General features: G+C 39.1%; 1 protein-coding gene across 1 annotated transcript in view; it reads left to right on the top strand.

Annotated features, from left to right (window-relative positions):
- SLC35F1 (solute carrier family 35 member F1) overlaps positions 1-27,628 on the top strand; it is a 385,380-nt gene that overhangs the window by 295,297 nt on the left and 62,455 nt on the right. The window contains exon 3 of the mRNA XM_080806664.1: positions 19,534-19,661. Within this exon, the coding sequence (XP_080662790.1) occupies positions 19,534-19,661 (128 nt within the window). The remainder of the gene's footprint in view (positions 1-19,533; positions 19,662-27,628) is intronic.

Genomic DNA, 27,628 nt, shown 5'->3' with positions numbered 1-27,628 from the left:
ATGAATGGAGGGAAGGTGCAAATGACTGCAGATGCCAGGAGTGGGAAAGGACGGTGAGGGATGAGTGGTAAGGCAGAAAGCTATCTTACCAGAAATTGAAGGACCACACCTCTGCCCTGATGAGAGCAGGAATGGTGTATCAGTTTTGGAGGAAAGAGCAGAAATCCAAAACACACTCTGTATTTTTCACAGAGAGAACTAAAAAGGACAAAATCATCAGTGAAAGAAAAGAGAATTAATATGGGCTCTAGGTGAGACTAGGAATTTGGAGACTACTGACAAGGCAGACTGCTTGGCAAGGCCTCTCCCTTAGTTAGAAACTCAGTAAATGTGTGTTGACCAACCTTCTGAACTGAACATTAAATGCAGCATATGTGCACGCATCCTCTAGGGCATCAAAAGGAGTCTAATCCAATGTGTACCGCTTCCTAACTCAAGTGGTCGAGATGGCGGCAAGGTGCTCATGAGAGCATTGCCGTTAATGGATGGCTCAGCACTCATCGTGCTGGATTCCTTCTCTGACTATTACAATGGCTCTCAACATACTTTAGTGTCCTCTCCTCTCTTTGCCTCCTTTTCCTGAACAGCCACAAAAAACCTCTGGTAACTGCAAAGAGAGAAAAAATAGGCTGTATGTGTGTGTGTGTGTGTGTGTGTGTGTGTGTAAAAGAGAGATTGATAAAGGGAGGGAAAGAGAGAGAATAGAGGACAGAAACATAAAGGGGGAAGCACAGAGAACCAATGACATACACAGTCCTTTTTATGAATGTATGACTTTTGCTCATTAGTTTTTGCTTCTTCTCCCTCACTTTTCTTAAAAGTGATCAACTGTGATTGGCAGGCAGTGCGTCACTATTTTGGTGAACGATGTATGTCTGAAGACCTTTCTCCAGGGAACTTGGTTATACTATTCTCCCTGGTGTCAGGAGGCAGAGAACCCTAGCTTCCCTCCAGGGTCTGCTCACTAGTCTTGGCTCAAGCAAAGTGGAATTTGAGGGGGCAGTTACCGCAAAACTGGGAAAAAAGCTGCCAGCCACAGTGTGCCTTGGCATTCAGACATGTTCTCTTCCTTGGGGATTTCTATATTTGGCCAGACTGCAAGGTTTTGAGGTACATGAAACAAAAGAGATCTGAAAACTGCACAATGAATTTTCCCTTGCAGTCTTATATCGCAAAAAAAAAAAAAAAAAAAAAAAAAGTAATTTAAAATGCATGTGAGAAAAGGGTATTTTTGAAAGTTTTCAAAAATAAAAGAAAGACCAAGAAGTGCTTTCAACTAATATATATTAAAGGTTGTTTGCCGGCATAGATAAGATGGTCTTGTTGCTAGGCAACAGAGACACCGAGACAATGGTGGACCAGAAAGGTAGAGGAACTCATGAGTATTTTAATGTGCAATCTTGTCACAGTAGGAATCAGGCTGACAAGCCCTCCCATAATGGGAAATGGCAGAAATGAAGATATGATGGACTGACAGGTGAGGCATCTTGATTTGTTTGCCTAATATATGCTATTCTTGTATGATATAGTTAATATTTTTAATGCCAGGTAAACTGTTTATCCTAGTAGAGGTTTTTCCAACTTTCTAGCTTATATTTGATGACTCTCCTAATAGAAGGAGCTGTAAGATTTCAGAGTATATTAGACAGCTATCATAGGTAGAAGCAAAGCTTGATTATTGTAGCAGTGAGAATATAGTGTATTCTGAATTAGAAACAAGGACTCAATTCCTCACTCACCTATCAAAGGAATTTGGCTGTCACTTAAAAGTGAAATTTATTTGATAGATGATGACAGATGTGAAAGTATATTTCCTACTTCGTTTTTTCATAGAAGTATGAACACTGTTCATTTCAGGAATCCTATAAGACTGGATATTTGGTGTGCATGGTTTTACTCTAGAGCCTCACAGTTTTTAGAATTCATGTTTTATCTTTCCTACTACTAAAAATTTGAATGGAAGATAAAGAAGATTAGTACCCTTCCCCCCAAAAAACTGTTGGAAAAAGTGAACAGAGGATTTTTAAAAGTTTAACTTAAGGTTGAAGAGCGAAAGCGGCCAGGAAATGGCTGACATTAATTGTGTCAGAGACCTCTATAGAAATTTATTTATAATAAAGTGCATATCAGAATTGATGAAGGTAAGTCATCAACTGTCAATAGTATATTTATTGCATAGGAATTATTACCTTATTGTCTTTATTTGAAGAGCCCAAAATGCTGAATATAGAGTAGCACTTTATTATAGTCATGATTTTAGAGGTTCACAAGATTGTAAGAAGTACCACATTTTACATGGAGTAAAATATATATATAGTAGAACTTATATAATATAAATATACATATATTTATATTGTGTATATAGTACACATATATGTGTATATATGTGTATATAAAAATATATATATACACACACACACATATATATATATATGATACAACTTCTTTACAGTCTAAGGCTAGCAGCTAGCCAGGTTCCCCATAGAATATGAACTTAACAGTGTATGAGTCCCAGTCCCATACTTACCCCCATTCTCACAGAGTGGCTTTAAATTGGGTTAGATTCCAAAGTGATTCAAATTGAGTGATCATCTAACTGGCCTGAAGATCCAGTGATTTGGAATAGCCAATATGGATGACTACCAAGGAGAACCAAAACAAGGGGAAAAAAAGTTCCCTATAGTAACTTTATGCATTACATAACCTCACCTGTGACTCTCAGAATTTATAGAAGATCATGACCTCCATCCCACTTCTGTGTAGAGACTCAAATAATTGAAAGTAGGAACCTGAACAGATACTTGTACACCAGTGTTCATAGCAGCATTATTCACAATAGCCAAAAAGTGGAAGCAACCCAAGTGTCTGTCAACAATGGATAGAACAAAATGTGGTATATACACAGTGGAATATTACTCAGCCTTCAAGAGGAGTGAAATTCTAATACTCGCTAAAACATAGATGAATCTGGAAAACATTATGCTAGGTGAAATAAGCAGACACAGAAGGACAAATGTATGATTCTACTTTTATGAAGAGCCTAGAAGAGTTACATTTATAGAGACAGGAAGTAGAACAGTGGTTACCAGTGGCTGGAGAAGACAGGATGGGAGAGTTATTGTTTAATGGGTTCCAGAATGGGATGATGAAAAAATTCTGGAGTTGCATAGTGATGACCATTGTACAAGAATGTGAATGCACTTAGTTTTACTGAACTATAGACTTAAAAATGGTTAAAATGGTAAATGTTATGTATATTTTGCCACATGCACCCAAAATAATATTCATGAAAAAAATACATCATTTCATTCTAACTCAACACTTGGATTATTCCTTGTTGGAATTGCATCCTTTTGCTTATTTCTCTCCAACCTCAGGTTCAAAAGTACAATAGTGGCATCACTAGGAGTCTTAATTTAAACTCTGGTGGCATACCACAGGGTTAGTTTAGCAATTTCCTCTCCTGGAAATGTTTATGTTGTTTTCTTGAAGCACTATTTGTTTATATGTTCACTTGATAAGGCCAGCCACATGCTTGGGGCAATGATGAGATGTCAAGAGGGAAGTCCAGTTTCTCTTGCCCTGGTTGGAGCTTGTAGGACTGATGGTGTGGTAAAGACAGCAGGTCCACAAACTGGACAGATGGCCCCCTCTTAATTCTAAGGAGAATGCAAGTCCTGGGATTTTGATTCAGTTCTATCAGACTATTGTTGAATCTAAGTTTCTGCTACTGAGGAAGAAATGAGAGTTATAGAGATCTCTTAGGAACACAGGGACGCAAGGAGAATGGAGGAAGTGGGCTTACTGGCATGGTGCCCCCAGAAGACCAGGGGAAAGAAGTATCTAAAAATCCTTTGACGCTATGCCTCTTCACATCCCAGCTTCCTATTAAGGGGTTAGCAGCCTCATTTCTCAGTTAGGTGACTATCCATGACCTTCAGGTACCCTTCAGACTTTGGCCATAACCTTCACATAAGATCACTTTGTTTCATTTGAAGTCAGATCTAAAAATAGACTGGATTTAGTTGGTGTGGAGGTGGGTACTTCAAGTTTGGTATTTTTTTTAGATCTAAGCTGTAAGAAGTGAAGAGGGCAAAAAGGTTGATGGAACTGCTTTGGAGAAGAGCTTGAATTGTCTTCTAGGTTTACATTAGAAATCCTAATCTTAACCTATGCCTCCCTCTTACCTCCCGTCTTGACTACTGATCAGAACTCTAAAGAGTTTTTTTTTTTTTAATTCACCTTTAAAGCTCCTACTTTTTCTCTATGTCCTAAGAAATCTACAGACAATTGGCATATCATATTAATAGTTACTATGCAGCCCTTGACTCCGTTTGGTTCCTAAGAGATCACCTCCCATTAGTAATTAATCTCAGGTCATAAGAATGTGTGCTCAACAGTACAAGCCATCTGCTGTGTCTCAGAGAGAGATATGCTTCAGAGATACTCACCCTTCTTTTTTCAGATGTTTGTATTCTATCAGTGGACACATATCCAAGAATACATATCCATTTTTTCCAGGAAGACAATTAGTATGGGTCATTAGGGCTCGTATTTGTTGTGTTTAAAAAAACAAACTATTATGTTGTAAAATTGACCTTTTTCTTGGAGGTGTACATTTTTATGAATTTTATCTTGGGTCATTAGGTTTTGTTAACATTGGCAGTGCCCATGAGTTGAATCACTAGCACTGTAGTTGATACGTAATAAATGAATGAATAAAATTTAGGAAAGTTAAAACCTCCCTAAAAGTCAATGTGTAGATGTAGTAGAAGATGATAAAAACAGAGGCCTTTGGTTCTATTTTATATATGTTTGAGGATTTGTTTGTGTTAGAAGGTCAATAAATATTTGTTAAGCAGACAATGACATCTGTTCATAAGAGTATAACAGAAAAGGAGGGCACCTGGGTGGCTCAGTTGGTTGAGCGACGACTGCCTTCGGCTCAGATCATGATCCCGGACTTCCAGGATCGAGACCCGCATCGGGCTCCCAGCTCCTTGGGGAGTCTGCTTCTCCCTCTGACCTTCTCCTCTCTCACTCATTCTCTCTCAAATAAATAAAGAAAATCTTAAAAAATATATTTAAAAAATTTATAAAAAAAAAAAAGAGTATAACAGAAAAGGACTACAGGGGTGCTTGGGCGGCACAGTTGGTTAAGCTTCCGACTCTTGGTTTCAACTCAGGTCATGATCTCAGGGTCGTGGGATCAAACCCTATGTTAGATCATGATCTCAGGGTCATGGGATTAAACCCCGAATCAGGGGTCCACACTCAGGGGAGAGTCTGCTTGAGATTCTCTCTCCCTCTCCCTCTGTCCGTCCCTCCTGTGCTCTCTCTTTCTCTATCTCTCAAATAAACAAATAAATCTTAAAAAAAAAAAAAAGGACAATAAAACAGAAACTTTGCTTCCCTGAGTTTACTACTATTTCAGAACAGAGGAAACACACACACGTAACATTTGAAAAATACAAGATAGGCTGATTAAGTTCCCCAAACAATAGAACAATGTGTAAGGACCATAAGAATTCAGAGGAAAAGTCAATGTGGCTCAAAATGGGGAAATTTCTTTGAGAAGGTAGAATTTGGGGCAAGGCTTATAATAGTATTTGTCCATTAATAGCTGCCACTCACCTGGCTCTGACAGACTTAGAACAGATACCAGATTTATTCCTGTGCTAAGGACAACCCCGTTCTAGTCACCAGCTAGTCTAATTGGTTCTCTCTTTCTTTGTAGTGATAGGAAGTAATGAGTCAATCACAAATGCCTCAGGGAGGAATAGTCCAATTTACTTATTAGTTTAAATCAAGGTTCCCAAAATGTAATGGAATCAGCAACAAGCAGCATTGTAGCCTCTGGAACACTTTAAAATACAGATGGCTGGGACGCCTGGGTGGCTCAGTTGGTTGGGCTGCTGCCTTCGGCTCAGGTCATGATCCCAGGGTCCTGGGATCGAGTCCCGCATCGGGCTCCTTGCTCGTCAGGGAACCTGCTTCTCTCGCTGTCTCTGCCTGCCTCTCGGCCTGCTTGTGTGTACTCTCTCTCTCTCTGGCAAATAAATAAAATCTTAAAAAAAAAAAAAATACAGATGGCTGAGCCCCAGCCCAGACCTGCTGAGTGAGAATGTCTGAGGTGGAACCCCGAAATTGGCAGTTGGAAAGCTCCCCCCATGATGCTAATGGACACTCAAGTGTAAGAACCAATGAGAAAAAGCTGGGGGGAAAATGACAAAAATCTGATTTCATCAAGAAATAAACATTTCTACAGCCTTATAAACAACCGAATCGCTGGCTGTTTTGTTTTCCTGCTTCCCAAATATTTTAGCATTGTTTAATGACTTATTCTAGGCCGCTGTGTGGGGTTAAGGCTGGTAACATACTCTGGAACCTTCCTACACCATGGCCTGCAATAACAGTGATATCTATGGCTCAGAACGGATTTGCCACACAACACAGGAGGCTTCACTTGGGACGAACATTAGCTTATTATTTGCCGTCTCTTCCTCTCCTGGTTCTTGGCAGTCACAATTCAAATCGTACCATCTCTTCTTTTTTTTTAAGATTTATTTATTTATTTATTTGACAGCGATCACAAGTAGGCAGAGAGGCAGGCAGAGAGAGAGGAGGAAACAGGCTCCCCACTGAGCAGAGAGACCAATGCGGGGCTCGATCCTAGGACCCTGGGACCATGACCTGAGCCGAAGGCAGAGGCTTTAACCCACTGAGCCACCCAGGCACCCCCAAATCATACCATCTCTTATCATTGAGTTAGATTTTACTGCCCTCAGCCAGCACTACCTTAATGGTATCTACTTTTTTTTTTTTTTTTAAGATTTTATTTATTTATTTGAGAGAGAGAGAACTCAACCAGGGAGAGGAACAGAGGGAAAGAGACCAGCAGACTCCCTGCTGATCCAGGACCCCAGTGGGGCTGGATCCCAGGACCCGAGCCAAAGTCAAGCTCAACCGACTGAGCCACCCAGGCGCCCATGAATGCTATCTACTTCACTGAACGCAGCACTACCAACCCTTGAGAGGAGTGATTTCTCCACCAGCAGCTTTACGAAGCTTCAGTGGTTGGTATCGATGCTGCATTGCACCGACAAAAGATTCCCTGTGAGGGTTTTTGGAGTTCAGACATAGACAGCCTTTATCTGTAAGTGAAGCAACAAGGGCAGGCAATATCTTGGCCATTAGCACAAGGGCAAGGCCCATCCAAAAACCCAGTGCAGGGAAATGAGCAAGAGCGGTCCTTAGTTATTAAGAACTTGTCAAAACCTTTGCTGGAAGAGTTGCCAAGTATTCCTCCCGACCTCCAGACTGAAATGAGTACATGGAAGTAATAGAATTCAAACTTCTGCCTTCCCTGGCTGCTAAAGAGGACAATATCGCCTACAAGTCAAGGACACTGTATGGAGGAATGTGTGACTACACCAGTAAAATTCTTAAGAAGTCTCCAGACACAGAGGTGCTGTTCATATCCATCCAAGGCTCCTCCATTAGCTAAACTTCTTGTTCACCTTTGAACCTCCTCTTTTTTTTTTTTTTTTTAAAGATTTTATTTATTTATTTGACAGACAGAGATCACAAGTAGGTGGAGAGGCAGGCAGAGAGAGAGGAGGAAGCAGGCTCCCGGCCGAGCAGAGAGCCTGATGTGGGGCTCAATCCCAGGACCCCGGGATCATGACCTGAGCTGAAAGCAGAGGCTTTAACCCACTGAGCCACCCAGGCGCCCTGAACCTCTTCTTTTTGTAACTTTCTTATTCTGAAAACTTTCAAACATACAGTAAAGCAGACAGAGTCATAGAATGAACATGTCTGTGCTAGTATATCCACCTCAATAAATTTCAAATCAGGTCAGGCTTATTTTATCCTTATCCTCACCACTTTCCCCTTCTTGTAGGATTTTAAATCAAATCTCAGACATTATATCAGTTTATCTGTAAGTATTTCAGGATGTTTTTCTCAAAGATAAGGGCTTGAAAATAACCACGATACCTTGCTCACTTTTAAAATTAACAATAATGCTAAATATCCTTCAGCGTTCAGATCTCCAACGTTCTTATAGGTGTATGTACTTTTATAGTTTGTCTGAGTCAGGATGCAAAGTGGTTGATATTTTACTTAGGTTCTTTTAGCCTATAGATTTCCTTCTTTTATTTTTACTACAATTTATTTGTTGTTGTAACAGCTATGTGTCCTACGCAATTACCTCTTCTCGAGCTGTAATGCGTACAGATTCCCTGGCTGTTGATCAAATGCAGATTCTGAGTCAGTAGGGTCTGAGGTTTGCCTAAAAGCACGCATTTCTACTCACTGCTGTGGCTGCCGCCATCCCACCGATCAAACTGAGTAGCGAGACTGCAGCCGATCTCACAATCTGAATTTTGCTGATTGACTCTTTCTAGTGTGTTTTAACATGCTTCTCTGACCTCTAAATTCTCTAAATTAATAAGCTGAGTCCAGAGACTTGATCAGATTTATGTTCTTTTTTTTTTAAATGAGTAGTGTTTTGTTCTTCCATCAGGAAACACATAAAACATAATGCTTGATTGTCTCTTCTTTTGATATGTTAGTAGCTTGACCTTCAAGGCCAACATCCATTAATTCCATCATAGGGTACAAAATTATGATATTCTGATCTTCTCATTTCTTTTTCATGTGTTAGTATATTACCATAAAGACCCATCTCCCCCTCATCTACTATTTAGTGACCTAGTGGTATAATTCATGTAAGAATCCCGGGGGACCAAAAATTGATTTTTCCCCCTTTATTTACCAATTTTCAAAATGAATTGGCTTGCTAATATCTTCTGATGGTGACCAGTTAGGGTTGTGTTTTTTTATTTGTTTGGCTGTAATTGTCATTGCTGTTGCTTTCAGATTTATTATGCGCTTATGGATCTAAACATATCTGATGCGTTTCAATCCATTTCAGTTTTTATCTTCATATGAAAGACCCTTCAAGTTGGGCTCTGTGTCCTTTTGACACAACCCTAATAGTGTTTGATTGCTTTCTTGCTCTTCCATGTAACAAGATGTTCCGGGCTTGACTTGTCTTACATTTTCTGATCCAAATCTGTAATTAACCACTCCTCCAAAACCACTATTTCTTTTTGTGGAAAATGATAATTTTAGATAGTTATCTGGGCACCATATTGCTCACTGCCCCTGATTAGTATAGTGGAAGCTTTTTAATCCCCAAAATATATTCTCTAATATTTTCATGTGGGAAGATAGATAGATATTTCCAGAAGTATTGATACTATTATTGCATTGCTCAGAAAATACTGCCTTGTCTCTACTACAACTAATTTCAGAAAGATCATATAAATAAAAATATTTCTGATCTGTTTTATTAAATGTGCCATTGAAACAAAAAGCATCATTCTTCGAATAGTGAATACTTTCCGATAAACAGTCAGGACCAACCTCAGACAAATTACTTAACTTCTGAATCCAATTTAATGCTCTGAAAAATACTTTCTTCATAGGGCTATTAATAACAAAGCTATCATTCACTAAGTATTTCTCGGAAGCCAGTCACTTTACGTATATTTTCTCACTTAATTCATATAGCATATTTTCAAATGAGTAGTGTTTGACTCATTTTATGAACGAGTAAACTTTCCCAAGGTGACACAGCCAGTGGCAGAGTCAGTACCTTCACACAGGTCTTATTGATGCCATGCTTTTAACCTAGAGTACAGGTCGGCAAGTAAATGAGAGAATGAGTATATGGTGTCAGTGCCTGACCAATGGTGTTCAATGAAAAAATAGATGTCAGGTAACAGCAGTGGCCTTGGTAGATGTGTGCTTGTCATTTGGGCTGGGAGCTGGGAGGGTGGACAGGCGAGAGGGGGCTGACCAGCTTTCTGCTTTACTAGGGTTTCTGGCCTGTTGACACTTCTCTTGCTAATTTCCCATGCTGGTCTAACCTATATGTCCACCATGACAGATGTTCTCATGTCAGAGCTCAAGGTCAGCCCTCAAGAGTTCAGGCTGGCACCTTCTGTCATGTTGCCTTTTGAATATGCTGAGCAAGTAGCAGGAGTCCAGAGGCAAGCCCACTTTGGCCTCTTACCCTTACATCATGTGTCATTAGCTGCTACACAGCTCTTTGTTCAAAACAAAATTCATAAAACTGACAGATTCATCTGCTAATGTCAGGAGGCATCAGAGCCAATTACGGGAAACCTCCAGAAGGCAAGTAGGGTCACTTTTCACAAAATGGGATGAAGAAAAGGAAAATAGTCTTGTCATTAAAAAGGACAAATACAGTTTCCTCCCAGCGGGCCCACCCAGGATAATAGAGAGATTTATAATAGCACATAGTTTTATTATGATTGCTTTGAATAATTTTAAATCGAAGCATTTGCCCCTCCACACAGCCAATGTATCATTAACCATTTTAAACTAGTGAGTGTATTTCCCACTGTAAGTGGTCTCTTTATAAGGACAGAAAATTTAGGTATAAAGCACAGTTTTTACACTCTTTTTTATGATAACACATAATTATATACATTGCTTAACATCATCTGGAAAGGAGGCTAGTTGTTGGTTTGTTTTAATTTGAATTCAGACCTGGAGGATTCTGGGGTCTGGTTATTCTGAGATACACCTAATGTCGACTCAGGTTCTTGAGCAAGGGAGGGCATTTAAATTTAGTTGTGTTTGAGGAAAACATCCTGCAAAGACTTTGGGGGCATAGCCCCAACACTATTGTTACCTCACACCAACTGTGAGAATTTAAACCAGGTGAGAAAGTTTAGGGTCCATCCAGGACTACCCTCTCTGCTGACACCAATTGCAAGTTCATAGGTGGGAAGTATCCCCAAAACCATACACAGCTTCAGTAATTTGCTCAGACTCACAGAACTCACTGGAACTATTATAGTCATGGTTACAGTTACTATAAGGAAGGGATACAGGTTAACAATCAACCAAGGGTAGAAGCACATAGAGCCAAATCCAGGTCAAGTATCAAGTCAAGAGCTTCCATTGTCTTCTCCTGGTGGAGTTAGGATTACTTTCCCAGCACCAATGTGTGAGAATATGGACAAAATACTGCCAACCAGGGAAATTCAGTAGACCCTCTGTGTTCAGGGTTTTTATGGGCGCTCCATTATGTAAGCATGATTCCTTGCACATACGGCTGAACTCAATCTCTGGCCTCTGGAGGTGACCCAAATTCCCCCACTCTAACTCACATTGCTGGTCTTTCTGGCATGGCCAGCCCCTCCCCTAAATGATATTGTTAGCCTAGGACACATACCAGACCTCTTTTGAGGCAAGGTAAAATTCTTTACAACTACATTATGTAGGACGCAGGGCATAAGGAAAGACCAGCTATGATAAATATCAAGATAAAAATAACATGAGCAACTTGCCAGGCACCATGTCAGGTGTTTTACAAATATTTCATTTAGTCCTAACAAATATTCAAGAAGGCAGGTCCACCTAATAGCTCCAATGTGTAGATGAGAGAAATTGAGGTTTAGAGAGACACAGTTACAAAACAGAATCATTCAGTCAGTCAGTGCCTGGGAGAGTCTGGTGTAGACCCCACTGGTGAATGGCTCCAGTGTCCTCTCTATGTCCCAAAGGGCAGACATGACTGCCACAGATACAACTTCAAAGGGCACCATTCTTTGTAACTTCTCTGAGACATCGGCCTCCTGGAGCTGAATAGCTCAGCAGCCCCAAGGGAAAGGCCCAGCCTCATAGACTCACTACCCAAGTCAAAAGAAAGGAACTACTAGTGAGACTTTTCAGAGGAAGAACCTGCGTGCATAGATAACTACAAAAGATACACAAAGTGAAAATGGCCCCCAAGGAGTGGTTGTTCAACAAAAGGCAAAAACTGGACAGGAGTTCGAGGGGAGGAAGATGTGCTCGGGTTACGTTTTAGTTGTTAGATTATATACATGAATAAATGTGTTACAATTAGAAATGGGACAGAAGTGTTGGATTGTGTTTGACCCTGCAGAACATTTTGAAGGTTTTCAGATTCTTCTTCCAATTATTCATAGTGACAGTGTTTAGTTATTCAAGCTGGTTTATTCTCTCTTTTTTTTAGGATTTTATTTATTTATTTGACAAGAGAGATCACAAGTAGGCAGAACAGCAGGCAGAGAGAGAGGAGGAAGCAGGCTCCCAGCCAAGCAGAGAGCCGGATGCGGGGCTCGATCCCAGGACCCTGGGATCATGACCTGAGCGGAAGGCAGAGGCCTTAACCCCCTGAGCCCCACCCAGGTGCCCCTTGTGTATAGGTATTTAGATATCCTGAAAAGTTCTTTATTTGTTTATCTGCCTATGTGTCTTAACTGTCTGTATGAAAAAAGTTAGGCAAACTTGCCGTCAATGTTTATATTGGTATGAAGAAGATGTTAGGAATTGTGTTTTCTAAGACACATCAGGACTAAAGAAGTTTGGATATTTTGGGAAAGTGTACAGTATAAATGCACCACATGAAATCATATATCTTAGCTTTGTAAAAGATGACAACTTACGGGGCGCGTGGGTGGCTCGGTCGGTTAAGCATCTGCCTTCAGCTCAGGTCATGATCCCAGTGTCCTGGAATTGAGCCCCACGTCGGGCTCTCTGCTCAGTGGGGAGCCTGCTTCTCCCTCTGCCTTTCCCCCCATTCTCTCTCTGTCACTCTGCACACTCTCTCTCTCAAATAAATCAACAAAATCTTTTTTTTTTAAATGACAGCTTAAAAAAACCAAGAAAGAGAAGTTTTCTAAGATTTAAGTGATTTGGTTCATGTTAAAAATGGTAGCATACTCTGAGGCTTTTATTTTCATATTACAATATGTAAATGTTTTAATCTCAGGAGAGGTAATAGATTGTGTTCATAATCAGAGCTCGAATGTTGGGTTTTAATTATCAATGCCAGAAATATAACTGTGAAAGAAGCAAAATAAACTTATTGTTAAGAAACCTATCCTATGTGCAATCCCTTCTACATCATCTATACTTTTTTTTCTCTCATATTCAGCTTAAAGTAAGAGCTACCAGAACCTGATGTGATTAGGATTCATTTTTAGCTTTTGGGTATTTTCCCAAAGTTTTATTAGGCATTTCTGGAAAACAGCCAGATGACTGAGCAGATTTTAAAAGTGTTATTCAGCTCTCTTGCCTTAGTAATAAGATTTTACATTGTCCAACTTACTAGGAAAGACATCGTTGAGGAGACATAAACAAGAGAAGTGCTGAGGGGGACTGGGATGGGATGACAGAGAACAGGTGCATCCATGCACAGCCTCCACTCTCCTGTCGAATGGTGTGATCCAAAGGGTCAAGACATAGGTCTGGTCCAGGGGAGAGGCATCAAAGACAAGGCCCTCAGCCTGTCTCTAGTTGGAACAAATGTTGTACACTGGCTTGGATGTGATCCAAGAGACAGACAGGCATGTGTGGCCAGTGTCTTAATGAATAATTATGAGGGTTCACTATCCTGAGCTTCCTGTGTGCTGCATCTAACATGGTGATTTAGCCTGTCATGGGTGGCTGGAAGGGCACAAGGCTTTCAGAAACCTACCCATTGCCATGGTGTTTTGTGCACAGACCTTAGCTAGATATTAGCTTATACACTTTATTCATACTACCTTTAATCGATGATAGTTGTTACGATCCCTATTTTGTAGTAGAGGGATTGAGGTTCAAGGCCATTAACCAAGTTACTTAGTACCACATAGCAGAAGGCCGTTGGTGCTCAAACCCAAGTCTGTTTGCTCCCAAGCCAAAACATTGTCTCTTATGCTCTTATGCTCTTCCCAGTCTCACTGTCTGTTTCTAATAGTAAAAATGACTGAAAGAATATGAAACAAAGTTGAATCTTCATTATCTATCTTTTTTGTATTTCATCTTTACTCTCAGGTTCATATTATAAAGTACAACTGGTTACAGTCCTTTTTGTGAACAATTTATATTTTCATTTCCTTATTAGTGCATTTATTTTGTTCACTTTTCTCACAAAGAGAATTGTTTTAAGCTCTACATTCTAATACTACATTTTAGCTTTTAAAGATGAATCATTAAGACCTCCATCAGAAGTCTTTTTTTCCCCCCCAGATTCACTGATTGATACTTAAATACTTCCATTTAGAGTTCTGGTAAAGAAAGATAGTGTTATGGCTCCATTTGTGAGACAAAGAGGGGTCCATTCGAGTAACCCCTGTGTAGAGGCTTTGCTCTTGCTCGCAGACTCTCCGTGCAAAGCCTGCTGGGTTCTGTTCTTGCATAAGAATGCCATGAAGGGGGCACCTGGGTGGCTCAGTGGGTTAAAGCCTCTGCCTTCGGCTCAGGTCATGATCTCAGGGTCCTGGAATCGAGCCCTGCATCGGGTTCTCTGCTCAGCGGGGAGCCTGCTTCCCTTCCTCTCTCTCTGCCTGCCTCTCTGCCTATTTGTGATCTCTGTCAAATAAATAAAATCTTAAAAAAAAAAAAAAAGAACGCCATGAAGGATCACACCACCCATGAGAACCCTTAATGAAAGTATCCCAAGAATAATGCAACTTCTTCTTCCCTGAGCCGATCTACCTCTGGTGCTATCTTGCAGTACTGTTATTCTCGACCCAGACTACCACTGGGGGTGAACAAGAACACTATGAATCACAGGTCTCTGTTTTCCAGACACCGCCATGAATGTGCGCCATGTTTTTGTTCAAAAGTTCTCTCCTCTTTCATTTAGCACTTATTCACCATCACCTTGCCCCACCCCATGTGTGACCACTGCTACTATGCCTGAAACTTTAGCAAGTAGTACAGCATAAAACAGTAATTCTTGTAATTAGAGTTTTTTAAACAACAGAAATGACTTTAAAAGTTATTTTACATTTCATAAGGGGAATTTCGTCATGGGCTTAGATCAGGCAGGGAGACACCAAATCCTTGATACTGACTTGCTGATGGTCAGACACATCATCATCCCTAAGCTGCTACAGGAGCTGCATTGCTGGGCGCTAGCAATAGGGAAGGCTTCATGCACATCGGCTTCATTGTGATGGGCACCCCCAGGAGTTAGCTGAGGGGCACTGAGGGGTGAGTAGGGACAGGTAGGTCATGAAAGAGAAATGAGAAGTGTGTGACTCCTGAGGACAATGCCACAGTACAAATCAGGGAGGCAAAACTGTACAGGACTCATGAGTATGAAGCCTAGGGCTTGATTGTCATGAGTCCAGATCCTGGCTTATCTGTGTGACCTTTCAGGCAAGTTACTTAACTCCTCCGGGCCTTGGTCTTGTCATCTGCAAATGGGGTTAATAGCAATGTCTACTGTATGGTGTTACGATTAGGATTAGGAAAGTTAATATTTGTAATGCATGTAGATACTGCCTGATACAGAGTAAGTATCAGAGAAGTTTTTTGTTACTAAAATTCTAAACCACTTTTAATTGATCGTGCTGTTGGTGCTTAGTAAAATTCAGTATGAATGATGTGATAAAGATTGTCAGTAATTCCCTTCCCTGTTCTTAATTAGTGAAGTAGTTATTGTTTCTAGAATGCTGTTACTTGAAATCAGGGTAACTTTCCTGGCCACACTGTTCCTAATAGAGAAAAATTGGAAACAGCTTAGATGTCTCTTAGTGGGAGACTGGATAAATTGTGGCATATTCAGAGAGTATGAGAATATGCAGTGTTTAAAATAAATGAGTTAGCTTTACACAAAACAATAGGGATACATTTGTAAAACAATGTTAAGCATTAAAAAAAAGAACCTAGAAGAATGACATCTACAGTATATACAGTAGACTTCCATTTAAAGTTTAAAAACATAACAAAGGAAGTTATATCCTATTTTGGATACAAACGCAACTAGGAAATGTATAACAAAAACACAAACATGAAGGATCCACAACAATATCAAGACAGTCATGTGTGAAAGGAGGGACAGGAATAGAATCTGGCAAGAGCAGAAGGGGAGCTTCAGTTTTATCTTAAACATTTTCTTCCTCAGAAAAAAAACCAATATTTATGAAGCGAATATGGCAAAATGTTAACATCTATTAAATCAGATTGCAAGTTACCTTATTATAATAATCTCTAATAATTTTATTTATATTTGAACATATTGATAATAAAAATAATAATTAACAGAATGCATGCAAATGGCAAACTGTAATTCTAAAGTTTCCACCCATGGATTTTATTACTCCTTCAGTTAATTAAAAAAAAAAAAAAAAAGAATTTCAAAACATTAACATACCACCAGTTGTGCTGGTGTTTCTTATGGATGGCCCTATTTTATGAGATTTAGGGAGCGTTTTGGCACAAAGGCTGTAAAGAACGCATTTTCATTATTTTAGAAAGAATTTTAATGGCCTGTTGTACATCAGTGTTAATGAGAGTCATGTAGATAAATCCCTAAGCAGTCATTCTTAGGGCTGGATTTTTTTGCTCAGCCAAAAATACAAAAGTGCTCTCTTGCCTTCCTGGATAATTTTGCTGTGCAAGAATGTTGTATGTTTTCTGGTGCTTCAAATCAAACAATATGGAACAATATGGAACACTTATTTAGGTGTTTTGCTTTGTAGACTTTTGCAGCAGAACAGCAAGTCAACTAATCATTCCTTTGAATCTATGTAATGAATTACACTTTGAATATGTTATTGATTGGTAGAACAAACAGCACCATGACCCAGATTTTCAGTCTTACATCACTGAGATGTGGCTGGTATGCTCTGAGTTTGGTAACTGTCTGTTCATTGTGTAAATTAACTGGGACAATGACCTGTAACTATAGAATTGCAGCTTTGCAGTTAAATACGCCATCGACCTTTTTATGTCCTATGTACAGTATGTCATGTGTAAAATGGTCACCAAATTAATTGTGTCAGATGTTGTCTACATTCTAACTGGAAAACAATTTTCATTGTCCAGAACATGAATGTTTATAGTAGATATATTTTAAGTACCTCAATTTCGATCTACTTAGCATTGCTGAGATTATTAAACATGAAATTTATTCATATATTTTGTATTAGTTCTTGACCACTTACTATGTATTTTTGGATCCTAGAGATAAAGTGATGACCAAGGTAATTCTACTGTCTTCAAATTGTTAATAATCTTATGAGTAATAGGGTCAAGAAAACAGGTCATTATAATACAGTGAGATTAGTACTGTATGTGGGTAAGCAAAGGGTGTTAAAGAAGCATATTACAGGGAAATCCAGCCCTAGGAAGACCAAGGAAGGCTCCCTGGTGTTAGTGTCTATGCTCATCTTTCATTTGGAGACTGGAAGAAAAACAGTCCAAGCAGAGGAATCAGCACAGGGAAAAGCCCAGAGACAAGACAAGGAAAAGCATACTTCAGGCAAGATGTTCAGGTGTTTCTTTGGTATGAAGAGCATTCACTACTTTGTGATTATATCTGAAATTCCTAGCGCAGGTCATCCTGAGGATAACTACTGGACATCAACCATTTGAAAGTCCTAAGTTTGATCCTCAGCCCAATGCCCAGGCTCCACCCAAAGCCAACTACACTAGAATTTTGAGTGTCTGGTCCCAAACATTGAGATTTTTAAAAATCTCTCAAGAAGATGGGAATATTCAGTCAGGTGGCAAATCACTAATTTACAAGGTAAATCTTGAGAGGTGTGTTGATTGATCAAATGTGTAGGCAGATAAGAAAGGCAGAAATGCTGTGCAAGGGTGCTGTCAAAATGAGCTGGCTATAAAGAAATGACCTTGGGGATCACATCCACCGGCTATGAATCTCAGTGCAAAACACAAGAAATGTGACTCATATACTAGAGCCGACTCTTGAGGTACTCAGAGAAATAGCACTTCACACTTTTTTTCAGTTCAATTATTTGTCCATTCCAAAACACTTCGCTAATCCTTATTATATGTCAGTATGCTTAGGGCAATGGATACATATATGAGTAGGACATTGATGTCTTATCATCCCCAAACTCTCAGTTTAGTGAAGAGAAAATTTCTAAGTAGTCACAATCGTGTGAAAGGACTCTGCTGGGTACACATTGCCAAGGGGGCAGCGACAGCAGACAAAATGGCAGAGAATAGCTAAATTTTGAAGGATGAACAGGAATTAACAATTCACCAAGTCAGAAAGATTTTTAGTGTACTTGGAGCAAATGTTGTGAGAAGTGTGGCTCCCAAAATGAGGCTTGAAAACTGGGTTAGCTACCAAAGGTCCAGAGACTTCTCTCTCCTTGTTGCCAACCAGGCACAGCCCAGACTCCGACATTCTCTATGTAGCTGGAAAGATTTGTTTTACAAGTTTATGTAAGGCTGAAAAGGTCTTCACCTCATATCATGGTCACTTGAATAAGACCAGTGGTAGAAATTAGGAGTTCAAAGTCCTGAGAGTGGCTCAGAGACAGGCGAGGATGTGGAGTCTGTTGAGGTTCTTGAGAGCCAGCTTAAGCACAGCTAAAATACTAGAAGTGTGTGTCACTGGGGAAGCCAACCTCTAAGATAACCTCCAATGATCTCTGCCTCCTGATAGTCACACCCTTACAAAATTCTCTTCCTTGAATGTAGGTCGAACTTGTTGACCCTCCTTTAAAGAAGAGAATAGGGGAGAAGTCCCATTTCTGATATAAGTTATTAAAAAAACATGTACTTTCCCTCTCCCCTGCACTTTGTCTCCCTTGCCCCCAGTGCTCATCCTGGGTGAAATCAACTGCCATGTCTTCAGGCAGGCCCTTGAGGTAAGGACTGAGGCCTGCTAATAGGCATGCCGAGTTAGTTTAGAAGGAGATCCCTCCCCAGTCAGACCTTCAGATGTGACTACATCCATGGATGACAACTTGACTGCAGCTTATTGAGACAGCTTGAATTAGAGACACTCGGTTAAGCTGTGTCCAGACTCTTGACCCACAAAACAAGGAGGCAATAGATGCTTATTGTTGTAGGCAGCAATGTTTTAGGGTAATTTGTTGTGCAGCAATCATAATGAATACAGTCACTATTTACTCAGTTTCTGCAGATCCCATACTTCTATGAAGACCTCACAGCTTGACTCCAGAGAGCTATTATTATTAACAATCATGATTTCCCCTTGAGAAATAAGGTTTCTTTCAGGCTTGAAAGATGTAAAAATATGGATGAAAAGCTAAGAGATTCAAAATCTGTCCTGATGTTATAAACTTAAGAGGCAAGATGGTGCCTCTTTCGTTTCTTTCTATTTTACCACAATACGGAAGTTTAGAATGATTTGTGTGTGTTTATGCAGCCTTTCTGGTATACCTTTCCTTTTATTTTTACATTATATGACTTTTTTTCATCAAATGTTCATGAGAAAAATGCCTTTCATAGTGAACTAAAAACCTACCTAGTCTTATTCTGGTATAAAAACCAATTTGAAAAGCCAAAGTCTATAATGAAGACTATTAGGTAAGTAAAAACATGTCAATCTTTGACAAAATTCATTTGTTTAATTGAACATTTTGTTAAGGAACAGGAAAAATATATAGTACAACAATAATTTAGAATCCTTCTAAAGATACAGTTTACATTTCAGAACCTAACCCATTTCTTCTCACCTTCATGACACAGGTGAAGAAAACCTCCTGGCAATTTTACGACGAAGATGGTGGAAGTATATGATCCTGGGACTCATCGACCTGGAAGCAAATTATCTGGTGGTCAAGGCTTACCAGTACACGACTCTGACCAGTATTCAGGTACTGGCAGATCTTATGTCTTTCTCACCCTCCTGAGTTTCCAGATGTAGTTTGCTTTCTGTTTAGTCACCTAGAAATCTAAATACTTCTCTAAAGGTTTTGCAGGAGGGAATTGGGTGTTTAAAAATTAATTTGTGCATTATTTCTATGTCTTATTAATTTTTCTTAATTCAAATGTAATTGGATATCTTTTTCCTCATTGTTCTTATTGGACTGTAACTATTGACAATGTAGGAAAATATTTTCTAGCTATGAATACTATCAACTAATCTTATGTCAGTAGGAGAGTTATTAATAGGCATAAAAACAGAGCCATTTTAAACACAGCTTAAAAAATCTTAGAACACATTAATGGACTTTGATTAAGTAATCAGTGCTTAATAATCATTTCTTTTAGCTTTCTTTAATGAGATTTTGCAACCGGAAGGGACAGAATCTTTCCTAAAAGAACAAGATACAAATTCCTAAATAGTGTTATTCATGAAGATAGCCACTCTGTCCTCCCTTCCTTCCTCTCCTTTTCTTTTATGCACATGGATGTGTACACACACACACACACAAACATAATTGCAAGTTTAAACTTGGGTTTTCACAACTTTCACCAGACACCATTTACATTCTTCATTATACCATAAATGATACACTTGACCGTTTTGTTTCACCCTCATTTCCCCTTTATGGCAGTATTATGAATTTTATAGCATTCCAAGGCTCTGGGATGAAAACAAAATATTATTCACGTATGTTACATCTTACTTAGACTTGATACCACAACAACATTCCTGCCATTCAAATAATTTACTTAGAAAAACAATAACAAAAATGCAGAATCAAGCAAGCAAACCAACCACCTAAACATATTTAGATTGCATAGACTGAATGGGAAGTTGTCTAAGCTGGAATGAGATGGGGCTGCAGGCTTCCTCCTGCATGCCCAGTGAGAAAGGATGCTTGTCTACCTAAACCCCTTGAAAAGAAGTCCAGAGCCCTTATACTGATTGGACCACAATGATAGCAGGGGAATGCTGTGAGCTAATTGGCTTAAAGTTGGACTCCCCAACCCAGTACAGGATGAGATTTCTGATAGTCTCAGACTCATGTTTTTCAGTAGGAGTACTACTGGCATTTCGGGTGGGGCAATTTTTCATGATTTGGGTCCCTTTCCTACTTTATTGGTCATTTAACATTCTTAGCTTCTGTCCACTAAAAGCTAATAGCGTCTTTTCCAGCCTTATAACAACGAAAAGTGTCCCTGGGGATTTCCAGATGCCCTCTGGCAGGGGCGTACCATCCCTGCTTGAGGGTTACTGGCTCACCAGTCAGCACTCACTCGTGGCTTCAGGATGGGATCAATCCCACTAATCACATGTCACGCAGGAGGAGAAAGATGGATGAATGCTGGGAAATCAGCTACGTGCCCCCATTCTCAGCTTCACTCCCACTCACTTCAGTGAGTCCCACAACAGAAATAGGTATCTCTCTTCTGTGCTCCCATGGCACTTTATTTGTTAGTTCTGTCTACAGTCTGTCTTACTGAAGAATGATGTTTGAATATTCCTACCTACTCCACCCGACTGTGAGTTCTTTCACAGCAAGGGTAATAAATTTCTTGTTCACCTCCGAATTTCTAGTACCTACTAGAAAACCCAGCACATGCCAGGTACTCAATAAATGTTTAAAGAAGTTAATTCAATTGCATTGATTTCCACTGTTTGGGGGCACAGAAATTCCCAGCAGTTCTCTACCTAAATGTAGAGGCCTCCAGAATGTCTTTACAGATAGGGCAGGAGAAGGAAGAGACAAATGTTAGCTTTGTGGCAGAGCTGAGCCCATTAGCCCAGAGCCAAAAACTGTAAGTGAGCCTGGGGAGAATGAAGAGGAGATGTTCCCCTTTGAAAATATAGTTGGCTTCTGTGGGTTTTTTGTTTGTTTGTTTTTAAGCATTGTAAAGTCACAACCAATTGTTGGTTTCTTAAGTTCTATGGAGCTTTTTTGAAAAAATTTTTTTCAATTTTCCTTTCTCTTTCTTTCTTTTCTTTTTGGAACAGTGGCAATTTATTCTTAACAACTGGTCTCATGGTCTTCAGGTGTTTAGTTCAACCCATATCATACCCCACCATCCTGATCCATCCTGCTACCTCTCTCAAATTCGTTCTTCAATGCCTATTTTAATGTTCCATTCTATGAAAAAGTTTATCTTAATTCTTTAGCAAGAAAGAAAAATAATAATTCTACTGGAATATCAGTTGGTCTTCATTGTAATTTACTGAGCAAGGAATAGTGAAAAGTAAAAAAGCAAGTTGAATCTAACAATCTTAGAATGACTTTGCCACGTACAACAAATAAACCTATTAAATAATAATAAATGGTCAGAACAGAAGGCATCTGTTCTGGAACCATGTCTGTATAGCTATTTAGTAATTTAATTTTGTTTACTCATTGGAAATCAGTAGAACTAACAAGTGCCGATAATTTTTCCTTATTTCTATAAATATTAATTCAGCTTTTAATATGTGTTTAGCTTTTACTCATATTAATCAATAAGGAAAATATATTAATTAAGCCTCTGAAAAATGAGCTAGTTATTGCAAGTGACATAAAGAGAAATGAATAAGCCTTGCCCTCCAGAAACATATGAATTGATAAAGAGCATAAGAGGCAAAAATCTATCGATAGCGATGCCAAGTACCGCAAGAGAACAAATGCCTAAGTGCTACAGTTTCCAAAGAAGGCAGAGATGATGTTTATTTCCAAAGACCAAGAAAGTACCCATTCATATGAGTCTATAAGATTAGATAAAATGTAGAGAAGATAAAATGTGGGTATAGATTTGCACATGGGATGAAGAGCATGACAGAAGCGTGGGGGCAGGAAACCCAATGAATATGATTGGGGAGCAATTATTCCAGTTTGATTCATCCAGTCACTAAAAAAGTAATTATTGAATAATTCTATGTTCAAGACATTTTATTAAGTGGTGAATAAAGTTGCAAGCAAAAATAGATACAAGCTGTATTCTCATGGAACTTTTGGTCAAATAAGGAAAGAAGCATTTGGTCAAATAATCAAACAAATGGATGTATAGTTTTAATGAAGGATAAGCATTCTAAAGGAAAGCAACACAGTTCTATGAGAATGGCTGTCAAACCAACCTGACTTCAACTGGCAAATTGGGGAAGGTTTTCCCCTGAAAAATTGAGAGTGGAACTGAAGTCTGAAAGAGGAGTGGAAGAAATAGATGTATTCCTGGAAACTTAAAAACTACCAAGACTGAAACAGGAAGAAATAGACAATTTGAACAGACCCCCAGCCAATAAGGAAATTGAAACAGTAATCAAAAATCTCCCAACAAACAAGAGCCCAGGGCCAGATGGCTTCCCAGGGGAATTCTTCCAAATATTTTAAGAAGAAATAATACCTATTCTATTGAAGCTGTTTCAAAAAAAATAGAAATAGAAGGAAAAATTCCAAATTCATTCTATGAAGCCAGCATTACCCTGATCCCAAAATGAGACAAAGAGCCCATCAAAAAGGAGAACTACAGACCAATATACCTAATGAGCATGGAAGCCAAAATACTCAGTAAGATCCTAGCCAATAGGATCCAACAGGGCGCTAAAAGGATCATTCACCACGACCAGGTGGGATTTATTCCTGGGATGCAAGGGTGGTTCAACATTCAGAAATCAATCAATGTGATAGAGTACATTAATAAAAGAAAAGATAAGAATCATATGATCTTTTCAATTGATGCAGAAAAAGCATTTGACAAAATAAAAGCATCCTTTTCTTATTTAAACTCTCAAAGTATAGTGATAGAGCATAAAAGCATCTGTGAAAAGCCCACAGTGAATATCATTCTCAATGGGGAAAAACTGAGAGCTTTTACTTTAAGGTCAGGAGACAACAGCGATGCCAACTATCACCATTATTGTTCAACATAGTACTATAAGTCCTAGCCTCAGCAATCAGACAACAAAAAGAAATAAAAGGCATTCAGATTGGCAAAGAAGAAGTCAAACTCTCTCTCATTGCAAATGACATGATACTCCATCCACAAATTACTAGAATTCATATAGCAATTCAGCAATGTGGCAGGATACAAAATCAATGCACAGAAATCAGTTGCATTTCTATACACTAACAATGTAACTAATGAGAGAGAAATTAAGGAATTGATTCCATTTACAGTAGCACCAAAAACCATAAGATACCTAGGAATAAACCTAACCGAAGAGGTAAAGGAGCTATACTCTAGAAACTACAGAATACTTGTGAAAGAAATTGAGGAAGACATAAAAAGATGGAAAAACATTCCATGCTCATGGATTGGAAGAATAAAGATTGTTAAACTATCTGTGCTGCCCAGAGCAATCTACACTTTCAATGCAATCCCTATCAAAATACCATTGACATTTTTCACAGAGCTGGAACGAATAATCCTAAAATCTGTATGGAACCAGAAAAGACCCTGAATTGCCAGGGGAGTACTGAAAAAGAAAACCAAACCTGGGAGCATCATGATGCCTGACTTCAAGTTCTGTTACAAAGTTGTGATTATCAAGACAGCATGGTATTGCACAAAACAGACACACAGATATTAGAATAGAATAGAGACCCCCAAAATGGACCCTCTACTCTACAGTCAGATAATTTTCAACAAATCAGGAAAGAATATCCAATGGAAAAAAGAGACTCTTCAATAAATTGGACAGCCACATGCAGAAGAATGAAACTGGACCCTTCTCTTACACAATACATGAAGATAAATTCAAAATGGATGAAAGACCTCAATGTAAGACAGGAATTCATTCAAATCCTGGAGGAGAACATAGGCAGTAACCTCTTTGATGTCAGCCACAGAAACTTCTTTCAAGACACATCTCTAAAAGTAAAACTGAACTTTTGGGACTTCATCATGATAATATGCTTCTGCACAGCAAAGGAAAGAGTCAACAAAACTAAGAGGCAATGGGAGAGGAATGGGAGAAGATATTTGCAAATGACATTACATATAAAGGGCTGGTATCCAAGATCTATAAAGAACTTATCAAATTCAGTACCCAAAAAGTAAAAATCCAGTCAAGAAATGGGCAGAACACATGAACAGACACTTCGCCAAAGAAGACATCCAGATGGCCAATAGACATATGAAAAAATGCTCAACATGACTAGCCGTCAGGGAAATGCAAATCAAAACCACAGTGAGATACCACTTTACACCAGTTAAAAGGAAAAGTTAACAAGACAGGAAACAACAAATGTTGGCAAGGATGTGGAGAAAGGGAAACTCTCTTACACTCTTGGTGAGAATGCAAGTTGGTACAGCCAGGTTGGAAAACAGTATAGGTTCCTCAAAAAGTTAAAAATTGAGCTACCCTATGACCCAGAATTGCACTACTATGTATTTACCCCAGAGATACAGATGTAGTATAAAGAAGGGACACCTGCACTCCAATGTTTATAACAGCAATGTCCACAATAGGCAAACTGTGGAAGGAGCCAAGATGTCTTTCAGCAGATGAATGGATAAAGAAGATGTGGTTCATATATGCAATGGAATATCACTTAGCCATCAGAAAGGATAGATACCTACCATTTGCATCAACAAAGATGGAACTGGAGGGGATTATGCTAAGCAAAGTAAGTCAAAAAGAGAAAGACAATTATCATATGGTTTCACTAATATGTGGAACATAAGGAATAATGCAGAGGACCACAAGGAAAGGGAGGGAAAACTAAATGGGAAGAAATCAAAGAGGGAGACAAACCATGAGAGACTCTGGACTCTAGGAAACAAACTGAAGGTTACAGAAGGGAGGGGGTGGAGTGATGGGGTAACCAGATGATGGTATTAAGGAGGGCACATGTTGTGATGAGCACTGAATATTATATGCAACTAATGAATTGTTGAACACTACAGCAAAAACTAATGATATGCTATATGTTGGCTAACTGAACTTAATAATAAAAAATAAATAAAAAAATAAAAATAAGAGATAATAGACAAATAAATAAATAGGAGGGGTGGAAAGAGATCCGAACAAAGAAGACAGTGGGCTTAAGGCCCTGGGTAGGAAGGGCTGTGGCAAGGATGAAGTTGGAGACCAGTCATGTGACTGGGCATAGGGAATGAAGACTAATACAAGATGGCCTGGAGAAGGAGGCAGACACCAAACACTATGAGTCTCTATGGCCAGGTCAAGTGTTTGAGTCTTAAGGCTAAGTGCCATGGGAAGCCAAATTTGAGTCTTAAAGAAAACTCAGGCCCTAGTGTAGAGAACCGATTAAAGCAGTGGATTCTCTTAAAGGAATAGAGAAAGACAGAACTGAAGACTTAAGTTGGGACCATATTGTAGGAGGTCTTCAATGTCAGTAGGAAGAGTGTGACTTAACTTTATAGGTAAAAGAGAGCCATGAAAATTTCTGAGGAGGGGCGCCTGGGTGGCTCAGTGGGTTAAACCGCTGCCTTCGGCTCAGGTCATGATCTCAGGGTCCTGGGATCGAGTCCCGCATCGGGCTCTCTGATCAGCAGGGAGCCTGCTTCCCTCCCTCTCTCTGCCTGCCTCTCTGCCTACTTGTGATCTCTCTCTGTCAAATAAATGAATTAAAAAAAAAAATTTCTGAGGAAAGAAATGATAAGATGTGACCCTGTCACCCTTTTTCAAAGCACTTATGTTTTCATAAGCTGGGCTTCATTAATAGTTGGCACAACACCAAATACTTTTTTGTTTCTTGATTCTTTTAAAAATAGAGACATAAACCAAAAATACACCAAGAGCCTGTCTTTGCTTTTTCTTCCTGCCCTTTGAGTTCGTTCACCAAACTTAGGGGTAGATGTCACAAACAACTGATACATGAAACTTGGAAGGAAAACATTTTTTTCTTTTTTTTTTGGAAATATATATTTTTGAAATGATTATAGACTCACAGGGAATTGCAAAAATATATAGTCTTTTGCATCATTTATGCAGCTTTCCCCAATTGTGACATTTTATATGACTTGTGTGTGATGTCAAAACCAGTATAATGATACTGGTACAATACTGTTAACTAGACTACAGACCTTTTTCAGTTTTCAACCCCTTTTTCTTTCATTCATGAATGTGTGTGTGTGTGTGTGTGTGTGTGTGTGTGTGTGTAGTTCTGTGCAATTTGATCCCATGTGTAAGTCTGTGTAAACACTAGCACAATTAGAATACAGAACTGCCCCATTACCACAAAGCAACTCTGTTGTGCTCCTGCTGTGAAGTTGCACCCATCCCACCAACCCATCCCTGTCATCTGGCAACCATTAATCTATTCTCCAGCTATATGATTTTGTCAGCAGGAGGATGCCATATAAAATGGAATCATGCAGTGTTTAACCTTTGGAGATTGTTTTTTTTTTTCCCACTAAGCATAACGTCTTTAAGTACATCCAGATTTTTGCATATATCAATATTTTATTCCTTTTTATTGAAGTGTAGTATTACATGGTCTAGATGTACCAGAGTGTGTTTAACCATTCACCTGTTGAGAGACATTTGAGTTGTTTCCACTTTGGGCTTTTACAAATAAAGGTGCTATGAACATCCACGTGCAAGTTTTTGTGTTAACATAAGATTTCATTTCTCTGGGCTAAATGTGCAAAAGTGCATCTGCTGGGTCATATGGAAAGTGCCTGTTTGATTTTAGAAACTGGTGAATGGCTTTCCAGAGCTGCAGCACCATTTTACATTCCCACCAGCCATGTATGAGAGGCCCAGTTGCTCCGTATCCTCACCAGCACTTGGTGTTATCATCATCTTTTATTTTAGCCATTCCAAAACATACATAGTGATATTTCATTGTGGTTTTAATGTGCAGGTCCCTAGGAGCTAATGTTGAACATCTTTCAGGGGAAAAAAATGTTTTAACTTTGACTTCATAGTTGGAAGCTAAAAAAAGTTAACAATGGCAAAAGTGATAACATATTAAGGAAAAAG

This window comes from Martes martes (assembly GCF_963455335.1).
Source record: "Martes martes genome assembly, chromosome: 6".
NCBI lineage: Eukaryota > Metazoa > Chordata > Mammalia > Carnivora > Mustelidae > Martes > Martes martes.
This window is presented reverse-complemented; position numbering and strand designations above follow the sequence as displayed.